The 22,354-nt window shown below is 33.4% G+C and overlaps 3 protein-coding genes across 8 annotated transcripts in view; all 3 read right to left on the bottom strand.

Moving 5' to 3' along the window:
* LOC105450777 (amyloid beta A4 precursor protein-binding family B member 1-interacting protein) overlaps positions 1–4,959 on the bottom strand; it is a 113,998-nt gene extending 109,039 nt beyond the window's left edge. The window contains exon 1 of the mRNA XM_011690780.1: positions 4,566–4,959. The gene's annotated coding sequence lies outside the window, so the exon portion shown is untranslated. The remainder of the gene's footprint in view (positions 1–4,565) is intronic.
* A 1,586-nt stretch (positions 4,960–6,545) lies between these two features.
* On the bottom strand, positions 6,546–8,788 carry LOC105450781. Of its 4 annotated transcripts, XM_011690787.1 has the most exons (4): positions 8,256–8,438; positions 7,884–8,096; positions 7,060–7,504; positions 6,546–6,820 (listed from the first exon to the last, which is right to left on the bottom strand). In XM_011690787.1, exons 1-3 carry the CDS (start codon positions 8,418–8,420, stop codon positions 7,106–7,108), a joined length of 777 nt encoding a protein of 258 aa, XP_011689089.1. In that variant the 5' UTR covers positions 8,421–8,438; the 3' UTR covers positions 6,546–6,820; positions 7,060–7,105. The 4 variants fall into 4 exon arrangements, with proteins under 4 accessions (XP_011689089.1, XP_011689090.1, XP_011689091.1 ...); XM_011690788.1 differs by lacking the exons at positions 6,546–6,820; positions 8,256–8,438 and adding an exon at positions 8,513–8,788 and having other exon boundaries at positions 6,965–7,504; XM_011690789.1 differs by lacking the exons at positions 6,546–6,820; positions 8,256–8,438 and adding an exon at positions 8,541–8,655 and having other exon boundaries at positions 6,965–7,504.
* A 1,004-nt stretch (positions 8,789–9,792) lies between these two features.
* On the bottom strand, positions 9,793–20,965 carry LOC105450783 (venom carboxylesterase-6-like). 3 transcript variants are annotated; one of them, XM_011690794.1, is made up of 9 exons: positions 20,881–20,965; positions 18,594–18,866; positions 14,300–14,637; positions 13,834–14,033; positions 12,776–12,972; positions 11,417–11,582; positions 10,907–11,106; positions 10,194–10,480; positions 9,793–10,078 (listed from the first exon to the last, which is right to left on the bottom strand). In XM_011690794.1, the coding sequence occupies exons 2-9, from the start codon at positions 18,801–18,803 to the stop codon at positions 9,868–9,870; spliced, it is 1,809 nt and encodes a 602-aa protein (XP_011689096.1). In that variant the 5' UTR covers positions 18,804–18,866; positions 20,881–20,965; the 3' UTR covers positions 9,793–9,867. The 3 variants fall into 3 exon arrangements, with proteins under 3 accessions (XP_011689096.1, XP_011689097.1, XP_011689098.1); XM_011690795.1 differs by lacking the exon at positions 20,881–20,965 and adding an exon at positions 20,707–20,874; XM_011690796.1 differs by lacking the exon at positions 20,881–20,965 and adding an exon at positions 20,649–20,672.
* Positions 20,966–22,354: the final 1,389 nt, after the last annotated feature.

The raw sequence follows: 22,354 nt of genomic DNA on the forward strand, positions 1-22,354 counted from the left end.
AAAAAGATATGAGATAACTTTGGGACAACTTTAAATATAGCTAATTCAATTGAAAATATAAAATAATCTAAAGCTCGTATTTATAATTAAGTATATATGTTACTTGAAGTCTAATCTAATCCAGTTTCAAAAGCATAATAACTCACAATAAAACAAGTAACAGTGTAATAATTATTATAAAAGATAATTTATTATAAAAGATGCTCGCATTTCCCTTTCAGTAAGTCGAGAAATGATAACACCACGCGGAGCGGCCCATGCCGGCACGAGAGTCGCAGTACGAGTGCGGCAAAGGTGACTGAGAATAAACAACAACGCGCGATATGACGTCAAGGACAAACGTAATAAAGTATTTGTTGAAAATAAATGCTTATACCCGAATGCTTGTACCTATATTTCAAATTGATATTGACGAGCAGGCTACCGTCCCGGCACATCCCGTTCTGCGAACTCGCGTCGCACGAGGTGAAAGACAACTGGTCTCCCCGCTCGATTAGGAAACTCATTGTCATATAACGATATAGTGACTCGAATCCTAACTCGATGAATATGTGATTTGGTTATGTAATTTTAATTACACATACTCGCTTACACATTACTTCTTTACGTACAAAAGTTTGAATAAATTAATCACTTCCTTAACAGAATTATTAACCTAATACTCAATAGAATAAAAATTTTAAGATAGAAAATATATTTGTAAATTAATTATGATTTCCCGGAAATTTCTACTTCATCCGATTAAAGTGTATGACTTTAATATATCAAGAAAATCAAATTAAATTACCGCAAGAAATATCGCAACTTAATCTTATTTTTATTAAAATTATTAAAGTTTTAAACTAAAGGATTTCTTCGAGGTATAATACTTGAGAGATATACAATTTTTCTCAACTCAATAGACACTCCATTGATACGTGATTAAAAAATTAATAATACTTAATATATGATTCTCTTTCGAGAATTAGTCATTAAATATTGAAATGTCGAAAACACAAATAAAATTAGGTCTTTAAATCTTAAAATCCTTATTTCCAAAAATGTAAACTTGCATATATCTAAATGAGAAATCTCGATTAAAGTATGTATGCGTGCAAATTTTTCCTGCGTGCGCATAAAAATTATTTAACGTCTTTACCGTTAGAAATTAATGAGATATCAACAAGTCGGCAAGTCCTGTATCAAACAAGTAAGGAATGTTTCTTGAAAATATCTATCGGCAAGACGATAAAACGAGAGTGTGGAATCGGGACACTCAACTATGTTACTTGTCGGTATTTTATCGTTAACTTTCGTAATTCACTACTTGAGTGACCGTTCTCGACACGAGAGTATTTCTCACATAAATACGCTACTCGATGCACATAAATACGTTACTGTTCTCTGTCTTGCAGCGTGAGAGAACACACGCATACGATTCGCCGCGTGAAATTAACTCTCAAACAGTCGCATCTTAGAAACAGCATCGCTAAACGCGTTAGTGTATTACAAAACGTAATATTGTTATCAACAATATCTATATTTGTAATTAATAAAATTTTGATATTTCTTAGCAAAATCGGCATACACTTTGATTAGAAAAAAAATAATCTATCTAATAGTCAATTTTATTTAAAAAATTCAAGTTTTTTAGGCAAAATTATCGAACAAACTAATTCAACGTGATTATATTTCATTGCGGTAAATTTTAAATAAAGGGCGAAACGTTCCGTCTCTTAATGCATTATCGAGCAATGTAACCATGCAATAATTGGAATAGAGCTGTATTGAAGTCCGTTTCGAAATCGCGTTTTGCCACGATTGTTACAAACCCGCCCAGCGTTATCGTCATTAATATGATTATCATTATCGTCATTAGCGCGGATGCCCCATTCCGTGCACGAACGCGCAATCTCTTCGCGAAACCATCGACAACGCATGGTCGTGCCTCGGTAGCAACTTTCCGTTTCCGGTACGACCGTAATCGGCAAGGAAGATTCTACCACCGGTTATCATTTCTAAGCTCGAACCCGATAAATAGCGTATATCTAATGACTCTCGATAAGAAGCATTTATAGTAATACAAGCGAACGACTTCCGGATCGACCTTACTCACGTTAAACTCTAGTCTGGAGGTTCGTTAAACGAATCTGGAGGTTCAAATAAATTTTTCAACTAATTTTTCATATTAAAAGTATTTTTACCGAGACGCGCGTATCATTTTACGTCGATACTCCAAAACATTAAATATATAATTATATAATTAAATATTGTTAAATGCAAAAATATCCGCATATCGCTCAAATATGCTCCGAATACATATCTTTTCATTTTTATAGTGTACATGAGATTTAAATGACTAAGTTTTTCTATATGATATGGTTAAATGGAGAATCTTATGTGTTCTATTCGCAAGTCTTACGAAGTAGTTACGAAAATGCTCGCGTAATCGTAAGATTTTATTCTCTGATCGTATCCTTTCCAGTCGCTCGAACCTTCCGTGGATTGCTTGCCCAAACGATTTCGTAATTCTCGTCGGCGCCCGGATTATCTCGTTACTCCAAACCAACTTGACATACCTTTCTCGTACATCGACTTCTGTACGCTATACATGTTATCGCGCACGTCGGTCGCACATGTGGCAATGTCAAAGTTAGCTTTGTCCATTTACACTAACCTTCACGCCCGATTGGCTGAACGCGTCAACGCGAGGAAATTGTGGTCGCAGATTCAGAGAAAATATATAGTACTCGTATTTTACAACATATGATTTTCCTCAACATATTTAATTTTTATCTAAAATGTTTCAACAAACAGCCGTAAAATTTAAATTCATTGAAATATTTAAATCACGCGGTTTAGCTCAAGTTAATCTTTGCTTACTACTGCTTTTAGCATTAAATACAACTAGAAGTCCCGTTCATAAAACTTGCGTAAATCCAAATGGAAATCAAGATCTAATTATTTATCAATCTTAGAGTTCAACGCGACTTATTTGTTTCAAAACGTGAATAAAACAATAGGACATAAATAAGAAAAAGAATAGAAAAATTCGTTTATATCGAAATGTCATTCAGATTGCAATGGACCGAGACAGCTTCCACTGCGATTATAAAGAAATTAATGATGAAATAAAGACATGAGATACACTCCACAAGCTGTCGCCTTGCAAGTCGATCCCTCTCCTCTTCACCCCCGAGCGTTTTCCGGATCGTTAAACATCGTGTCGAGCAAGCGTGTCGCTCATTGACCCTCGTGTTCCAAGGATGTTCGATGGAAATCGACTAGCGGAGAGACGTCATCGCGCAAAATGGTCCCGCGAAATAATTTCGAAACATGTCGATTCGAGAACTCTCGTGTCTTTTCTCGTGATAAAAAATCGTTTTGTCAATCGATGTTTTAGATTTCGGATACCTTCCAAATTTTTCAAGTTAGAAGCGCATTTCGCGTCGTTATTAACGTGATGCTCCTCAAAATCGCGAGCATCGTTGCATGACAAAATTCTACGAAGATATGAGCGTCTCTCATTATACTCGGAAACACGCGCGAGTGTCACTCGAGACGAGATGAGAAACTCCACGATTTCCTTGATGATAAACAGACTAAACGTGTAACGAAGTCCTATTACAATATCGTTATGCTCATATAAAATTTGCTCTTTGTTCAACAATAAAATTATGACTCATAATGTCTCTTAAATTATCTCATACCTTTTTGTGAGGTAAAATATATTTGACAATTAAGAATAGTATTTTCTTGAAATGCTAAATTTATTTTTTTTTGTATTTTTCGCGGTTGAGATTAAATTAAATATATATTTATATAAATTATATAAATATATATTTAATTTTTCATCTTTTTGGAAATTGTGTGCAATATTTTAACTACATACATATTAAATGCATATTAAATAAACCAAACTTCGCAGAAAAGAATCAGTTACCAGTAAAATATTGTTACGTTCCTTTTCTGCAATTACATGTTCAATTAGTAATTCGAATTTCGTATTAAGCAACATCATAAATATTGTTCACGATTCTTTATAGCATAATTTTTTTTAGTTTTGCCATTATTATAGCTTTATATAATAAACTTTATACAATAAATATTCTCACTTTATATAATAAATATTTTCCATTTATCTATTTTCGTAGAGATAATTCTATAAATACTATTCTTGATATTTGTCAGATAACACAAATATATCTCAAAGACGTCCTAAACTTCGAAACAACGAGATAGACGAAATATACAAATAAAATATATACATCGAGATAATCACCTCTCTCTCTCTCTCTCTTCGTCGTCGTCACGGAGTGGTACAAATAAAATATGTACATCGAGATACAGTCACCTCTCTCTTCGTCTCCGTCACGGAGTCGAGAGTAATCGCGGAATGAAGAGGGTAATAATAATTCGCAAACGTAATCGTTCATCGATGGACTTGCTCCTTTCGCAAGTGTACAGGCTGTACTCTTCGCAAAAGTTCACGAGGCCGTGCGAGATCGACACCGATGTCGGAAGGTCAGCCGCCTCGTGAATTCTCGCGCCGAGTCGCGTACCGAAATGAAGTTCACGTTACTCACCGAGATGACTCGTCGCGCACTCCCGTCTTCTCTCCTCCTTCCCTCCTCGCACTCGTCCCTCGTCACCTCTCGATGGTGTGTAGACTCCGCCGAATCCGTCTGGCGTCGTGTAAACTCAGCGATATCGTCACACACCTTCGCGTCACGCACTGCGCGTCCGTGCCTCCCTTTCGCGAAGCGGCGCGAATTTCGTAGCCGAAACTTCAGAGTACGCGGGGACGACGCGCGACGAACGATCCGCTCGCGTCGTAGTAAACGTCACGGAGTCGCGCGGCCCCGGGGAAACCGTCACTCTATCTCTCTTTCTCCCTTTCCCTCTCGCGAGCGGGCGAACCGTGCGCGGAGATACGATATCGATACAAACCTCGGGCCGTCATGCACTGACTGCCGGCCGCCCGCCGTCGTCGCCGCCGCCTGCCGCCACTGCCCGCTGCCACGGCTTTCCTCGCGCATGTCGCCATAGGCGCATGCGCATATCGTCATTGGCGCGCGCGCACTGGCGCGCACATCCGCCAAGTTCGAACGGAACCCCGCCGCTCGCACCGTGCCAACGAACTCTTCCGGCGCGACGCGCAACTTTTTCAAACTTAAACGTCGATCAAAATGTCAATGGAAATCTTTCTTCTCGACAATCTTTCGTCTCCAGTCTGGGGAAATAAACAATTACATGTTAATAAATGTTTACCGTTTGCAATAATACCAGTGTATTATCAGAGAGAAACCTGAGAGAGGACATGACGGCCTTTTGCTTGTTATCGCAAAATGCTCTCGTGCATAACTAACACCCCCTGGAGAAGTGAATATCAACTATATAGCAACATTCACTTTTCTGCACCGCGGGTATATAATTTGTGGTGCATGTCCGTGCTACATCCATCTTTCGAGACTGCTAGGGCTTCATTTTCAAAAAATTGCGCATTCAAAAATTATATCCTCTCTCAAATTTCCGGCAAAGAACACAGTCTTTGACTTTGTTCCGCGTATATTGTTTGGTATTGTTTGGATTCTATGAATTTTCTCCGAAACGGCAGCGGTGAAAAAATCAACGTCACCGCGATTAATTTACGACAAAACAAAAATTAATTTCTACGCTTGTCCCATTCGATTGTGTTGAACGGGCTTCGAGATTTTCAATATCAAAAATATGGCATCCTATTAATTTACTCCGAAACGGCAACGGTGAAAAAATCAAGATCACCGCGATTAATTTGTCACTAAACAGGAGTTAATTTCTACGCTGGTCCCATTCGATTGTGCTGAACAGGCTTCGAAATTTTCAATATCAAAAATAGGGCATTCTATGAATTTACTCCGAAACGGCAGCGGTGAAAAAATCAATGTCACCGCGATTAATTTACGACTAAACAGGAGTTAATTTATACGCTAGTCCCATTCGATTGTGCTGAACGGGCTTCGAGATTTTCAATATCAAAAATAGGGCATCCTATGAATTTACTCTGAAACGGCAGCGGTGAAAAAATCAAGATCACCGCGATTAATTTATGACTAAACAAATGTTAATTTCTACGCTAGTCCCATTCAATTGTGCTAAACAGGCTTAAATTTTGAATTCTTAAATTGAAAATATATTGTTCGTATAATAAAAATCTATCCAAATAGTACACAGAGCACAAAAGAATTCATTAGTATATTCAGTTTTATGTCATCAATTCTAAGTTCATTTTTAGGTGCAAAAAGAATTCCTTTTAGAAAAAGAATTCTTTTTGCATCTGAAAATGAATTCAGATTTAGTGACATATAACTGAGTTCTGATTTCATTCTCGGTGTCATCTGAGTTTAATTAAGTAATATAATATAATAAATTTAAAAAAAGTGCCAGTATAAAATTGCATTTGAAAAAATTTATACTTTTAGGCTTCCATCAAGAAATATCTAAGATAACTTTCTTATTACACAATTATATTTTGTACACATAACATGGAATGGAACCAAACATACATGACATGGAATAAAGCCAAAGACTGTGTTACTCGTCGGAAATATTCGTAATCTAAGAGAGGACATGATTTTCGAATATACAATTTTTCGAGAATAATCTCGAAAATAAAATCCCAGCAGTCTCGAAAGGTGGACACGCACCACAAATTGTATACCTGCGATGCAGAAAAGTGAATGTTGCTATGTAGTTTCATCCTCTTCTTCAGGAAACTTTAGTACACGAGGGCATTTTGTGGTAACACGTAAAAGGCTGTCATGTCCTCTCTCAGATTTCTCTCTGGTATTATCATCGGCAACTGAATAGAAGAATTATAAATTTTTATATCCTTCTTTTTTTTATATCTGCATGCTACCGACCATACTTATCGCGATGGATACACGTCAGTATAATATATTGTATGAGTTTTCCGAAATATAATTTATATTCAAATAACAATGCATTTTTTAAATTGGCACATGTTTTTGAAGCGAAAACGAATTTATATTTTATCTATAATGATACATTGGAAAATAATTGGTATTCGTGATTTCGTACCAGTCGGAGAATTAATATATCAACGCACGATACACAGTCGCGATCGTTATTTCCCGTCTTCAAATTCGTCGCGGGATATTCGCATTCCCATGAAAGCGGCCGAGTAATTTCCCTTGCCGGTGTCGTCGAACACGACCCTGTCGTCGACGACCCAGCGACTGTAGCGGATTTCCGCGATGAGACGGAAATTTAGTTTCAGGGCTAACGACTGGCTCAGACCCGACGTGAAGACGCTGCCGATAGCCGGAATGCCCAACGTGGACGCGATTTGGACGCAGGTTTTCAGCAGAGCCGCGCCGACGCCTTTCTGCTGGTAGGATGGATGAACGCAAAGAATATGAACTCGTAGATACGCATCGCAATCGAGCTCCGTGTACATATTCGATCGTTTTATCAAAGCGTTGATCAGGCCCATGATTTTCTCTAGAGCGTCTCCGTCGAAATTCTGTACCAATTAATCAAACACACGTTTCTTGCATCGTACAATTTATTCGATTCGACTTATCTAAAATAAAGCTTATCTTGGGAGGGGGTACTCATAGTTCGACCTTATATTCAAGATCGTCTTTATTATCATTTCTAGAAATTTTAAAAGAATTATCTGAGACCATCAGACTTAAGACGATCTTAAATATAAGATTGAACTGTATGAATTATACCACCTTCAGTTTTTTCCGTTTATATAGGTATGAAACGAAAATTGCTTTACAATTTAATAACAATGCGTTATAACTTAATACATATCATAAAGATCGCTTTAATCGCTCGGTATTCTTGTGACATCGAGTTCTTAGAGTTTGAGACTACAACAAGATTGCACGTACTTGCACTCGATTGTATGTATCGCTTTTATCCGAATTGCTGTTGATTCGTGTAACGGCAACTCCAACGACTCGTCCCGATGTCAAACTGAGCGCAACCAAACTGATGGTATCCTTCATCCATGTTCTTATAAGATTTAGATACGTCTTAACGGATGCCTCATCTTGCAGAAAAGCGATTGCTTTACACATCGGCTCCTCCCGGAAAAAATGATGCTGCAAGATAGTCGATAATTTTTATTTTTATTATATTTGCAGGAAATGAGTGAAAATCTTATATTTTCTATTATTCTATAATTTTAATAAATTAAATTATTGCTAGAGAGCGAACCAATATTGAAATGAAATTAATCACGAATCTATTTGATATCTTACGAGAATTTTCCTGAAATAATGCGTTTCTTTGAACTTCAGTAATATGATGATAATATGCGATAAATGAGATAAACAAGATTTTCTAATCGCATTTCGTCGGAAAAATATTTTGCAAATGAGTGAATAGGAAATCGCGGAAAATAAGGAAAAAGTCAAAAAAAACATTGACGCAATTTCGCACTATCAAAGCTTGTAATTAATTGATATTAAAATATTCAACGCGAGCGTGTTCTGTCTAGGATTTCCCGCTGCTGAACTTTTATCAGACGCAGTGCTTCCTCGTACTGTGCTTCCTTTAGATCCTGTATTTTGCATATCGCCGGCGAATCCCACTCCAGAGGCGCATACATTCTCGCTTCTATCTCAATATAATCATTCTTTTTTTCCTCAGCCATACTAAACGATACTTTCAATTAAAACGTTAAAACACTTATAAGTCTTGTTAAGTTCGTAACAATAATTTATTTTATTGGTAATGAAAAAATATGACCATTGACTAAACAACGTGTCTCGAAATCTGTCAATTCGCAGTTTGAAGTGAGTTGAAGTAAAATTTTTCGTTATCTTTTTTAAGACTACTTCTCGTCTTGCATTTATATTAACTTTCTTTTATCATGTTAGAAACGCGCTGCAGTATTATAAATATTACGCAATGCACAATCGTCTTATGTAAAAAATTTAATTTGTCAATTAAATGATATTTAATGTTAAAATAAATAACCAATAGAGATTGCTACACGAAGTTGCGTAGGAGAATTTCGTAATATGGAAAGGAGAAAGAGAAATCTGAATCTGGTGAAATTCTCGATGAGATCTTTCTGATCTGAATGTTGCTCTATAATATTACCTATCATATTACTGTAATCTTTACTATTGAGTTCACTTTTACTGTAAAATAGAAATACACTTTTGTCTACATTTACATAAAAAATTTATTGTTATATTAATTCAATTAACAAAATGTTTATTACAAATTATATTTATAATACAATTCATAGAGCGTTTTTGTGTTATTTTGGCGCTATCTTTTTATATTTATTATATAGTATACACATACATATAAATGTTATATTTATTTTATTTATATGAAAATTTTAATTATATATTATATTTATTGTATTATAAATGTAATAGAATAATAACTATATATATAATTAATACACATTACATATACATTATGTTAATAAAATTTTTAATATTTATATACTTAATGCTAAATGGAATTTCTGCAAGCAACTGAGAAAAGTGGATCACGTCGCAATATCGGATTTTCATCATGATAACATGGCAAATCGAAGACTTGTTTTTATAGATAATATACGTACTTAAAGAAAGAGACATATTTAAAACTTTAAATTAAAAAAATCTTATCAAATAAAATGTGCAGCTAAAAAACACAAATGCATTATGCGTTTCATAAATTTTATCTGACATTAAAATAAAGATTTTATAATTTATATAACTATATTGGTATAATTTTAAAAGTTTCTAAAACAACTAAAATTAAGGGGGCATAAAACGAAAGATGAAACAGTTACACGAAATTATTGATTCTTGCAGCCGTACTGACAATGAGATATTTTTGTCTTCAACTTATGTGTAGATGTGCAAATTACAATTCATCCTTCAGATGTCTAAACGTATTGTCTTGGGACTTCATCCGGCGTGTTAAGGAATCCCAAAATATCATTCTCTCCCAGAGAAGACTATGATCCATAATGATATTCGTTGGGCTTTCTATGCGTAAGTATTCCGGTGCATAAGCTGTTTTCACGGGCTTCCACTTCAATGGAATCACTTTGGTGACTTTTGGCGTAGGATTTCTAAAAACATATTTCGTTAAGTATAGTATATAATATTATGCACATACTGAGTTTTTATGGCTTTGTCTTATCGAAAGATTATAGTTACTTACATATGTTATCGATTAAAACTTACCCGGAATTTGCAAAATTATACCAAATGTCAGTCATGACATCGATCATTTCCTGATCTTTATCGGACAATGTCGTATAGGTAAACAATTGTTCTCCCACGGGGAACAAATACTGTAAGTCATCCGCATGCGATACTCCATAATCTCTTTCTCGATCGCCGAATATCGTGCTGAAGGAAGCGCTTCCTCTGTACGCGAAATAATAATAAAAAACTGGTGACGTTTGGTTTACAATAAAGTCTTGCACAGCTTCGTGGGTACCATGGTTAAACCAGTAGTCGCTATACATCTAGAAAATCATGTTAATAAATCATTAAGGGCTAATTTTTAATAGATTTAATGTTTCTAAATTAATTCCATATAAATATAAATGACGTTATACATACTACCATATAACTATGCTCATAATAATTAAAAACTTTTTTAATATAATGTACGAAAATATTTGCGGTATTAATGTCTGTAATTTAAAGACAGAAAGCAAAAGAGTAAATATTCTATCACAGATTATCAAAGTACGAGATTTATTATTTGAATAAGTAACAAATTTAAGTTCATAAAAATTACTAAAATAATATTTAAATATTGATATCGATTGAGATATTTTTATAATATGATCGATTTTAGTCGAATAAAAAATTAAGTCGTATATTTTTTAATATAAGATATTAATGTTTCAAATTATAACTTATTATTATATATAACTTAAACTCACATTGATGACTTTGAATCTGGAATCATCACTGTGATCAATAGCTTTGTAGCCGAAATAAAAATCGTGAATAGTAGCACTTATCTCATTTCGCAAATCTTCATTTGCGATATTATATCTTTCGCCATATAATAAACTGATGGGCGCAATTTCATTAAAGTTCTTCTCCAATTCTTTCACGTTGTTTTCCCGTCCGTAAATACCTGAGAACCGTATAGAGTTATAAACATAAATACTTTCTTCACTGGTATCTTAATTGCTTATAATTTCCAAAAAATTATTAAATCTTAGGAATGACATTACAAAATTCGATAAGATGTTAAAAAAAACACGATCAATTTAAAAAATTAATTACTCAATAATAAATATAGAAACTGAATTCATCTGCTATTTAGGATGCGTGATAGATTTTTGATATGGGATTTAAAGTTACACTTTATTAAGTAATTTTTGGGATTTCTATAGTCTAAGAATTACCTAATGTTATAAAATTGAATTCGAGCATGTCCCTACCTGCTACTCTCAAAGTTCCTTCTTCCGATGTGATTCCTGTCATCCAGGGTATATCAAGGAGACGACCTTCTCGTACCGAAATTAAAGGATCCTCTATCAGGAAAGCACCTGGATGCTTGGGTTCGATTACCGGTCGAAATGGTATCATTGGACAGTAGCCAAATTTCTATGATAAAGATAATTGATAATTACATTAAATTGATACAGTAATCGGAGCTATTGCCACGCTTTTGTAGGAAATCCGTACTTATCGTACGTGCGTCTTACTGCTCGTTTTCCAGTTTAACATCAGTTAATAGTGATGATACGTATACATAGGCATGAATAAAAATATCAACTACACACGCGAAAAGCACGTATTTGGCATAATATAAATGTGCATGCGCGTATTCGTCAAACTGGTTTTTCTTGTATTATCAGAACTTCGATATATTCATTCGATTATTTCAATCCGATATTTATCTTCAAAACATAACACGTGAGAATTATTCATAAAAATTTCCGCGGTGCAGTTTGAGTAAACAAAATATTACTATCTCATATTATCAAAAAGATATTTATATCAATTTTTAATGAGCAATTATATCAGACAATTTAAAATAGCAAAAGTAGATAAGAGAATCTCAAGGAGTCATGAATAATCACTTTTTAACTTCCTCTTAATTTCGCATTAAGGCACACTTATTCTAAAAAAAATGGTAAGCAATGCGTTGCGTGACTGTCCATGAATATTTTACATGCACTCATATCGATAAACCGTCTACCTGTCACCGCACACAATTTCTGAGACTGATGCACGCGCAGATACAGACTTATCTTGCGGTTGCACTTTTAATAGCTGCGCATGAATGCACATTCAAATGTTCTAAGCAATGAGTTCGTGTAAAACGTGCATGAGTACTGCGGAACCAGGCGTGAAGCCTTTTAAGTACAACCAAGATTACATCAGAGATGATAAGTGACCCATATACTAGTATATATAGATATATCTTAAAAAACACACCGTCAACTTTCACATAAATTTATTAATTTCACGTGATTTAACATGACGTTTCCACATCGATATGCGCATGTACGACCGATTAAGCATCGATTGACAGCTAAATGAATCCTTTCAGTTAGATGTCGAAATGAATAAGTAATAAAATATATAAGAAACGCGTATATGGCACACAAGACATCATTTAGATGGCATTTGAAATAAGCGTTCAGATCGTAACTATTTCATTACTGCAAATACCACCAACTAATTGTGCAAATACCACCAACAAATACCACCAACAAATACCACCAACTAATTGTGATTGCAAAAAGTTTGTCATTGACGTATCTTCTTATATCCATTAAAAATTTCGTTACCTTGAAAAGTTGGTCAGTACCAATGATTTCCTCCGCACTCTTCGTTTGCAGGCATTTAATGAGCTCCTTAGAATTTTCCGAATTGCATCCTAAATTCTTACCCAAGGTCATGGCTCTCATTTTGGCAACTCCCGGTGACGCTAAAGTCCACGGGTTGTAGAAGTTGCCGCTTTGTGAAATACCGCGGTGGAAAAGTCCTGCGTGATTCAGAAAAACGTAAATATTTCTCAGTCATAAAAACGAGTTATGCCAATTAAAGCATGATGCTGCAAAAGATCACATTACTAATGACGTGCGATATTGATGCACCATTTATTGATGCAGATAATACATGCGGCATATATTGTCTGCACACACAATATTTATTATATAAAAATATATAATAATTTTTAATTAAAACTTTCGGGAACTTTCGTAAAATTTAATATTTCCAATTTGACAAAATTTCGTCATGTTTTGTATAAGAACGTTAAAAACTCATTAAAATAAAGCTTTTTAGATTAAATTATATAGCTATCTCTATTCGATAAAAAGAAACGATGAAATAATTAATTTTGAAATCGTCAAGCTTCAGATTTGCAATTTCCTTGAAGTCATTAACTACTTCTAGAAAGAAAATCGCAATGCTGTAAAACACGTTTCTTCGTATATACACAGAAAATTCGCGATTACATAAATAGTGATGCAAATTGAAATTGATATTATGCATATACGCGTATGAAGTAATATTATGCATGCGATCGATTACGTGTCACTTAATGACGACGAAACACCCGATGAATCGCAGAATCAGTTTTTGCGATAAAATATGCATTAATGTGCATTTGAAATATATCTCAATGTAATAAGGAAAAATTTTGTAATAATTTATATGCCTTTTAAAACAAGCACGAATCAGATTAACTGACGTATCTTCGATGAAATAATAAGCGATATATAACAGTCTATTCTTTTAAATTTATTTCAGGCAAGTTATTTATTGTCAGTATATATTCTTTTATATGTAAATAATATCTGTGTATATTTCAAAATACATTATAAGATATTAAAGGCTTTACCTGCTGAAAGTGGGCTGACCATATGGTAGTGAACACTTGCACCGCCGGCGCTTTCACCGAAGAGGGTCACTTTATTCGGATCACCGCTAAAGTAAACGATATTCTCGTGCACCCATCGCATAGCTTGCTGCTGATCCTTTAATCCTAGATTTCCTGGACATTCCAGATCCTCCGTACTCAAGAAGCCCAATGGTCCAAGTCTAACGTGAGAAATTTATTTATTGTTATATATGTAATTACGACTTTTTCTTTTTTGTTGTTGATACCGATTTCTTATAAAATCGCATCTTTTTTTACTTCTAATTACGTAAAAGCAAGTATGTCATTTATTACACACTATATTCTTATTTAAAATATTTAAGAAATTACGTCTCCGCACACATAAAAAAATAATGCACGGTGCAGAATTTCAAAAGCTGATGCCTAGCGTCAGATTTAAATTATCAGTCAAGCTTCGGAAATTTACCGGAAATTTATGGTGACGAGGACGAGGTCAAAATCCAGCAAGAACTTATGTCCGTAAAATTCAGAATGACCGGCCCCGGTGAGCCATCCGCCGCCGTGGAACCAAATCATGACTGGGAATCTAGCAAAAGCCTTACGCTGCTGTTCATGTTCGTGATGATGATCGGAATCCGAGTGGTCTTGGGTGCATTGCAAGCAGGGCGTGTAGACATTCAGGTAAAGACAATCCTCGTTGCCGACAATTTCCTTCTGATCGACGTAAACGTTCCGTTGCGTGCATATCTCGGCGTTTTTTGTAGCATCTAGGGTGCCGTTCCAAGCTGTCGGTGGTTGTGGTGGCTTAATTTGCAGAAAAACATAATTAAATAATTTGAATAATTATAATTAAAAATACTAGACATATACATATTCAGGTGGCACTTTGAAAACGTTTCTGAGTGGTTAAAATGTCCACTCGAAAAACGTTTAAAGAAACGTTTCTTTTTGGTAAAAAAAAAACGTAGAAAAATATAATCGAAATATCATTTTTTCTCTATCTGTGAAAAAGTTTGCTTGAAAAGAACAAATGCACAAACTTTTTTCCAGATAGATAAAAAATGATATTTCGATTATATCTACATTTTTTTTAACCAAAAAAAAACGTTTTTTTAAACGTTTTTCGAGTGAACATTTTTAACCACTCAGAAACGTTTTCAAGAATCGGTTATGAAACATTTCTGAAACGAATATGTGCTACCTGGAATACATATTTATATTATAATTATAAGATTATTTGAAATTCCGTATATAATAATTAAGTAACGAGTTGTACATATTCAATAATTAAGCATTCTTAATCACGCGGTTATTAATTAGATATTATAACTTAATCGACAAGGATTGCTAATTGCATAAAACAACGTGTTAAACAGCGTGTCGAACTTCTAATTATTATTATAAAATTTATAAATCTTTAAAATAAAATATGCTAAATGTACATTGGGCGTCGGTAATGAAGGGCAGTGCAAGGTTTGATAAGTTCGGTTCCGCCGTTTCTCCCGGTCATTCCGTTTTTTACGACTCGGTGCGCACGACACTACTACCACTGAAGATGGACCGAGAGGAGCGTCGCGCCGCGCGCGTCGCGCGTCCCGCCGGTTGTCGTTCTGTGTTATTTCGTGAGTATATATCGCGCCGATCGTGTAATCGACCCCTTTGCGGGGATCTACGAGACGCCGGTCACGAGCCGCGAGTCGTCCGGCATGTATTCTATCAAAAGCATCGTCGTACCGCGATGTTCGTCCAGGTATCAAATACATCGCGCGACATGTATCTCGCAGAGGTTGTACCGCGCGACGATTTCGGCTCATTTCGCGTTAATGTTCGCATGAAAATCACGCGAACATCGGGAGAGTAATATCGGTCGAGGGAAAATATCAGTCGGAAACAAATTGTCGGGAAGAATCATATCGGGAAAAATATGCGTAGATATTGCATCGCGCGTGAGAGAAACGCGGACGCGCAACAGGTTTGCCAACTTCCGAAAATTCCGCGTAATCGTGTTACTCGAGTGTCGAACGCGTCGAATCAAGTATCTCGCGAATACTGTTTACATGTTTGTTTACGATGGGCGATGCGTTGTCACAGGCTCCTGTGTTCGCGTTATGTTCGACGTATAGGTTATAATGTCGCATTTGATGGAGGCAGCACTCGACGCGCGACGTGATATAGCTCTATATATTTAATTCGTGTGATATATTATTTTATTCACGGCGTAATAACCTTATATGATTCGCGTAGTACGACGCGACAGCCGTATGTTTTATTCGCGTAGTACGTACGTACACATACATACAAATTCGGAACCTCGGAAACGGATCTGTGACGTGACGGAAAAGCTATACCAGCTGCAATATTTCGCGATCTTCGCGTGTTCCTTCGCAAGTGCATAATCCGCGATTGTTCGTGTCATCCGGATGCCGCGGTCATACAGAAGTTTCTATCGATTATCGTAAGTATCGAAAGGATTTAATCAATAATAATTTACGCTAATGTGTCAGTATTAATGTTATTAATTCAATGTTACATTACAGATTATGGAAAATATTTTCCTCATTTTGCAGCAATTGGTGAGTCAACCTGTTTGATATACCTGCACTTGCTCTTTATAATTAAATTGAAGTTATTTAATTTCAATTTGATCAACTTTAATGCGCTGAAGTGATTCAAAAAGATAATGATATTAAAATTTTTTAAAGATATATCCGTTTTAAAATATTTCAAATTAGCTATCGTAGTTTTAATTTAAATAAAATATTAAAGTGAGATTATATACTTTAAATAAGTAAATAAGACATTACACATTTGGGCAGTGAGCACAAAAACGTATACTGCACCAAATTGAAAAAAACATTTCGTGTAATAGAACACGAATAATTATTAATAAATTATTAATGAATTAAATTTAAATTTTTTGATATCTCAATTTTTTTATTTATATCACTCTTAATACGATTCATATTCTATACTTTTACTGTCAGAGATAAGTTAATTTTTCTGAATTTTAAATTAGCGAATTAGATATCCTTATCAGTGGTTATGCATACACTGGTTATGAAATAGACATCAGAGAAAATGCAAGAAGCAGTCCTCGTTGAATGACGAAAGCTGTCGACTAGTAGAATATTTAATGCAAGCAAAATACAATTAGCATAATTTCTGCGACACGTCTTGCTTAAATTAAAAATTAAATTCCAACGTTTATTAGTTCCGCATCATAATTTCCTGATATATTGCGAAGCGTATTATAAAATCTATATGAAGTTCACAGAGCAATTTTACCATTTCTCTGTTATTGTAATTAAATTAATTGCGTTTTCTTTATTTTATCTTTTAATTGATATACATGTAATTTTTTGACTTTTTTAAATAATTAAATACTTAATAATAATTAAATAATTAAGATAATTCTTTAATAATAATATAGTAATTAAATAATTAAGATAATAATTCTTTGGTAACATATTCTGTATTTTATCCAATGTAAAAAAATTTATTATTGAATCTACTTGGATAAAACAAACTATTTTAAATATATTTTAGAAAACATTTTGAAAACATTTTTAAGTACGATAAGTTTCGTGTCTAAGGAGCTTTCTGATTTGAATTTCTTATTTGTTTTTATAAATATTTTTAAACAATTTCGCGATCGATAAAAGATAAACACTTGACAAACATTTGATGTATCTTGTCAACGTATTTGATATTGAACCTATTTTTTATTTATTATCTTCAAAAAATATAATGTAAATAAAAATTTACATTATGTATTGCATTATAAAATGGAATTCCAATAATATTAACAACGCATGCAAGGCTAAACGTTGCACAAAATACACATTTACAACACCAGAACGTCACGCGAATACAAAACAGTCAATAAAATGCGGTTTCGTGGCATCCTGTATCTATTTGCTGATGCTGAGGCTCTTTTCTTTATAGCAGTTTCGTGCACGGAAAGAATGATCACGATTATCCGTTTGTAACGCAGTTTTTTCACTTCCGTTAAACGAGAACACAAAGTATGTCATGTGTAATATCAGAATTGATTTAGGAAAGCGGAATGCCGACGTTTGAATTACTTGCAACAGCGACGGTGCGTAATTGCGTGGAAAAAAAAGCGATGTATGTACGATGCGTAAACCCGGGGGAGAAAAGAACGTTTTTGTTATTACGATGCGTGATTGTTGCATACTAATTGCCGCGAAAGTCCCTGACGCAGCTTTTTAAGTGATTGCGCGAGACGCATAGTCCATTAGGAATCATTAAGGACACTGCAGGCAGGTTTAGATAATTATCTCCGGATTTTAATTCCATAATTTTTTTCTAAATCATAAGCCGTAACCCAGTTAGCTATGATCGGCTCATACAAATTTATGCAATTATTTTTAAGCCGTAAAAATGAGTTTCGATAAATATTTATCCTTTCGCATATAAACACATACCTTATTTCAAAGGTGAATTTACATTCTTAAATTATACGTTAATCTGTTGAAATATTTTAACCACGTATTTATCTTCGTTCATGAAAACTATACGTTGAATTGGCTAGAAATATATCTACAGATTTTAATCGACTATTTTAGAAATATTTAGTAACTTATTTCCGACTCCTCGTCAGCGCGTATAAAATTAACGTTTAAACTTAAATTCCGCAAACTCACTTGATTAAATTAAGATTTAATCAAATTCCATCAAAGGATGGAATCATTTAACTCCACGTTCACGTCTAGCAAAAAATATCAGGATAATTTTACCTTGAATCTGAGTTCTCCGACTGGCGGTGCAGCATAGGGAATTCCCAGGAATGCGTTAATGTTTCTTCCAAGTCGGGTGGGCATTCGCTTTCCGTGCAATATACCATTTGGCGTTTTCGCAATTGTATCACCGTATATAATATTCGCATTGAGCGCGAAGATGCAGATAAATCCAAATTGGATTAACAAGTTATTTCGATGTTCCCTCATTTTTAATATTCTTAAAGTACCATACAGCCTCAAACTGTTGACAGATTTCTCGACACGATGTCTCTATAGACAGTGTTATTAATGTAATATTAATTATACAATGCAAATATGCGAAATATGGAAATCATTTAGTTGCAGATGTACAAATGCAAATATGAATATGGATCTGTAAATCTAAATAACTGTAATATAATTATTTTTAAAAATTAATGTTAAAGGAATTTATGCATTTTAGGTGATTTGGGAAACACGCGGGGAATGTCGGTTTCATCTTTTTTTTACTCAGTTTTATTTGCTGAATCTGAAAATTGTAATTAAAGTTGTCCTAGTATTCGGGAAATATATTTTTTTCATATTTTAATCAGAAAAAAATTATGGTTGATTTTATCACTTTGTTGAACCATATCTGCGAATTTCTCATTGTTTTTATAAAAATAGTTTCGATGTTACCTAAGACTTCATTCTTTCTCATCAGGATTTGATAATCTGTAAGTTACTTTAAGTTATGTATATAATTTAACTTTTGCATCGAAATATCGATATATATCGAAAAGTAAAAAAATTGATTTTTTCAAAAATTATTTTTAAGCCGTACTATTTGTCCGCTTTAGACTCGTATAACTTTTCTTTCAAACATTTTTCCGTATCTTTTATACTTTTCGAGATATTTTGATACAATATAATTTAAGGTAATTTACAGATTCTCAAGCCCTGAAAAGAAAGGTTGAAGGCTTATAGGTAACAAACATATTTTTTCAAAACATATTTTTATAAAAACAAAGAGAAATTTGCAGACATGGTTCAAAGTAATAAAATCAACCGTTGCTTTTTTCTGTTTAAAATATAAAAAAAATATATTTTCCGGAAACTAGGACAACTTTTAATTATGATTTTCAGATTCAGCAAGTGAAATTGAGTAAGAAAAAAGATAAACCGATTGTTCCCCGCGTGCTTCCCAAATTGCCTAAAATACCTGAACTTCTTTATAAATTTAATTAATTATATAAAAATTAGACAAACATGATATTTAGAACATTAATGGAAAGAATATAAAAATGTAGAAATGATCGCGTTTACAATTAGATTCAATTATGATTGAGAACATAATTATGAAGGAAGTGAAATTATTACGTGTAATGATCGCATCTGAGAGATTGAGAATATTTTTATTAGCTGCGACTAGGTAAAGCATGGCGCGTGTTTCAAAGGAACTGGTTTCACGTCGTAAATGCAAAGTAGTCTTATGTAAAAAAAAAAAAATTCAAGATCAATAACGAAAGAGTTATGAAATAGAACCAGAGTAATCTATAATTTATATCACGCGTTACATTGGTTTTAAAAATAATTAAGAATTAGATGATGGATTATCACGGAATGTCAAGAATAAATTAAATTAATATAAAGATGAATATTAAATACAATATTTGCATTTTAAATTTGTTTTTTTTTTTTCTATCCAAATTATGAAATGGTGAACAATTCTCTTATGATCTTGAAATTTGAAAGAAACTGCTGTTATTTATCATAATATCTTTAATTTTAAATTTAAATGCTTTTTTTAGTCGTTTTTAAGTGCATACTCTAACATAAATAATTTCTAATTGCATAATGTAACGAACACACGATTTTATTTTATTACTTATATATAAATTTTTCAAGCAAAAAGTTCTTAGAAATTGGTGCAATTGCGGAAAAATATTTTTACAGATTTTTATCTATCACATAATGATATAATTAAGAAAAATATATTTCCGTGTCACTTATTAGGTTTATTTATAAAAATAATATTGGAAGCAAAACAAAAAATTATGCGATTGTACATGTGCAGCCACATTTTCCACAGACCGTAAATAATTTATAAGAAGTATTTCACAAGAAGATTTCTTTCGTGATATAATCTTACACAAAAAATCAATTATTTTCGTGTAGTGTCACCAGTATCCAATGTCCGATGTTGTCAAATGTAACAGCACTAACAGCGAAGAGTTATTGACATATTATGAGAATTACGATGTCAATAATAGATCATTAATCTCGAAATAATGAACCGCGAAGCTGATATAATGATAGGGTATACCGTGTGGTTTCGTGAGTGTCGAAGAACGCGCGTGTTCGTTTGGCGAAGGTAGGATTGAGACTGTCGCAGGAGAGAGTCGTTCGTTAAGTTATTATCGATGGTAATTGACGTCACTCTGACGAACACTGAGCACAAATGTTTCTGGTAGCTTATCCTTTTTGACTCAACCTGTTTATCCTACTATCGTCTTATTGATCATGTTTTTTTTTAATTATGCTGATTAATACGATGTTTATACGAATATATGTTTAAGCGGATAGGTGAATAATGTTACAATTGCCGTTCAATGTCATAATTAATATAATACAAATTAAAATTTTTCAAGTTCTTCAAGATCACAAAGGAATCTTCGGATGCTATTTCAGAATTTTAGCAGAATGAGTAAAAAATAATTAAAATACTATAATTTAAAAAATATTAAATTTGATGAGTGTTTGCTAATTTATGTAAATTTAACTAACATTAGCTTAAACATTAACTTATCTTAGTTACTCTATAAACCATGATTTATTGTTCATTGTTAAAACGTATTAATTATCATTTAAAATTGAGACAATATAATCATCACAATTTTTCGAAAATAATATAATTCGTGATGACATTATTATCTGCATAAATTATTTAAAAATACAATAATCTTTATATTTAAAATGTTTTTCTTCTAAAATTAATACTTTAAGAAAAACTAATGTGTTTTGCCTTACGCCTTATCTTGTAACGAGCCAGTTCTAAACACATAAGACATAAGAAATATAAATAATTTTTTATCGCAGATTTGTTAGCAATGTGAAATCGTCTTAGTTTAGAGATCGCGCGTCCTAACAATCAAAAGAAATATCTAACGGTTAAACGTTCTATGAATTGATATTCTAAGATATTTCTAGAAGTTATAAAAATTTTAATTATTACAAGTAGAATCTCTAGAACATTTTGTAATTATAATACTCAATTAAACGCAGTAAAAAAAAATAGCTATATTAGTACAAAATGCCAAATTGAAGTGTGGAAATAAAATTATCTGTATCGATTAATTCTTCCAGCAGCATAACGTTTGTTCGATACTTTATGTCGCTAGTACCATCCGTCGGTTTTATTAATTTCTACCTTAGTATATCGCAGCTACATTAACTGTGTACGGTATTCTAAGGTAGCGTTAAATTTAGGTATTTATAGTCACTGACGAAAATTGGTAGATGGTACTACGAATCAGTCACAATTTTCCTGAAATTTTCCAGAAAGAATCTTTGAATCGAATTTTTCTGTACTCCCATAAGGATTTATAATCCATAAAGATTTGCACAGTTATTTCAATTCAGCGAAAACATCACAGGGATCAATATATTGCGAACGTTTACATGCATTTATACATTGTATACACTTTATACATTATATAACTACATTTTTACAAGTAATAAAACGCATCAACATTTTAAGGAAAAATGATAGACACAATTTAATTTAAGAATAATAATTA

The sequence above is a fragment of the Wasmannia auropunctata genome, unplaced genomic scaffold (genome assembly GCF_000956235.1).
Source record: "Wasmannia auropunctata unplaced genomic scaffold, wasmannia.A_1.0 LD336055.1, whole genome shotgun sequence".
Classification (NCBI taxonomy): Eukaryota; Metazoa; Arthropoda; class Insecta; order Hymenoptera; family Formicidae; genus Wasmannia; species Wasmannia auropunctata.

Bases quoted from the DNA above. Each gene is read 5' to 3' on its own strand.
- LOC105450781 (XM_011690787.1), bottom strand. From the start codon at position 8,420: ATGTTTTTTTTGACTTTTTCCTTATTTTCCGCGATTTCCTATTCACTC. The intron at 8,097-8,255 runs GTAAGATATCAA...ACTATCTTGCAG, and splicing joins ATTATTTCAGGAAAATTCTC to CATCATTTTTTCCGGGAGGA. The intron at 7,505-7,883 runs GTACGTGCAATC...TAATTGGTACAG, and splicing joins ATACATACAATCGAGTGCAA to AATTTCGACGGAGACGCTCT.
- LOC105450783 (XM_011690794.1), bottom strand. From the start codon at position 18,803: ATGAGGGAACATCGAAATAACTTGTTAATCCAATTTGGATTTATCTGC. The intron at 11,583-12,775 runs GTAACGAAATTT...TCTTTATCATAG, and splicing joins GTACTGACCAACTTTTCAAG to AAATTTGGCTACTGTCCAAT. The intron at 10,481-10,906 runs GTGAGTTTAAGT...ATGATTTTCTAG, and splicing joins CCAGATTCAAAGTCATCAAT to ATGTATAGCGACTACTGGTT.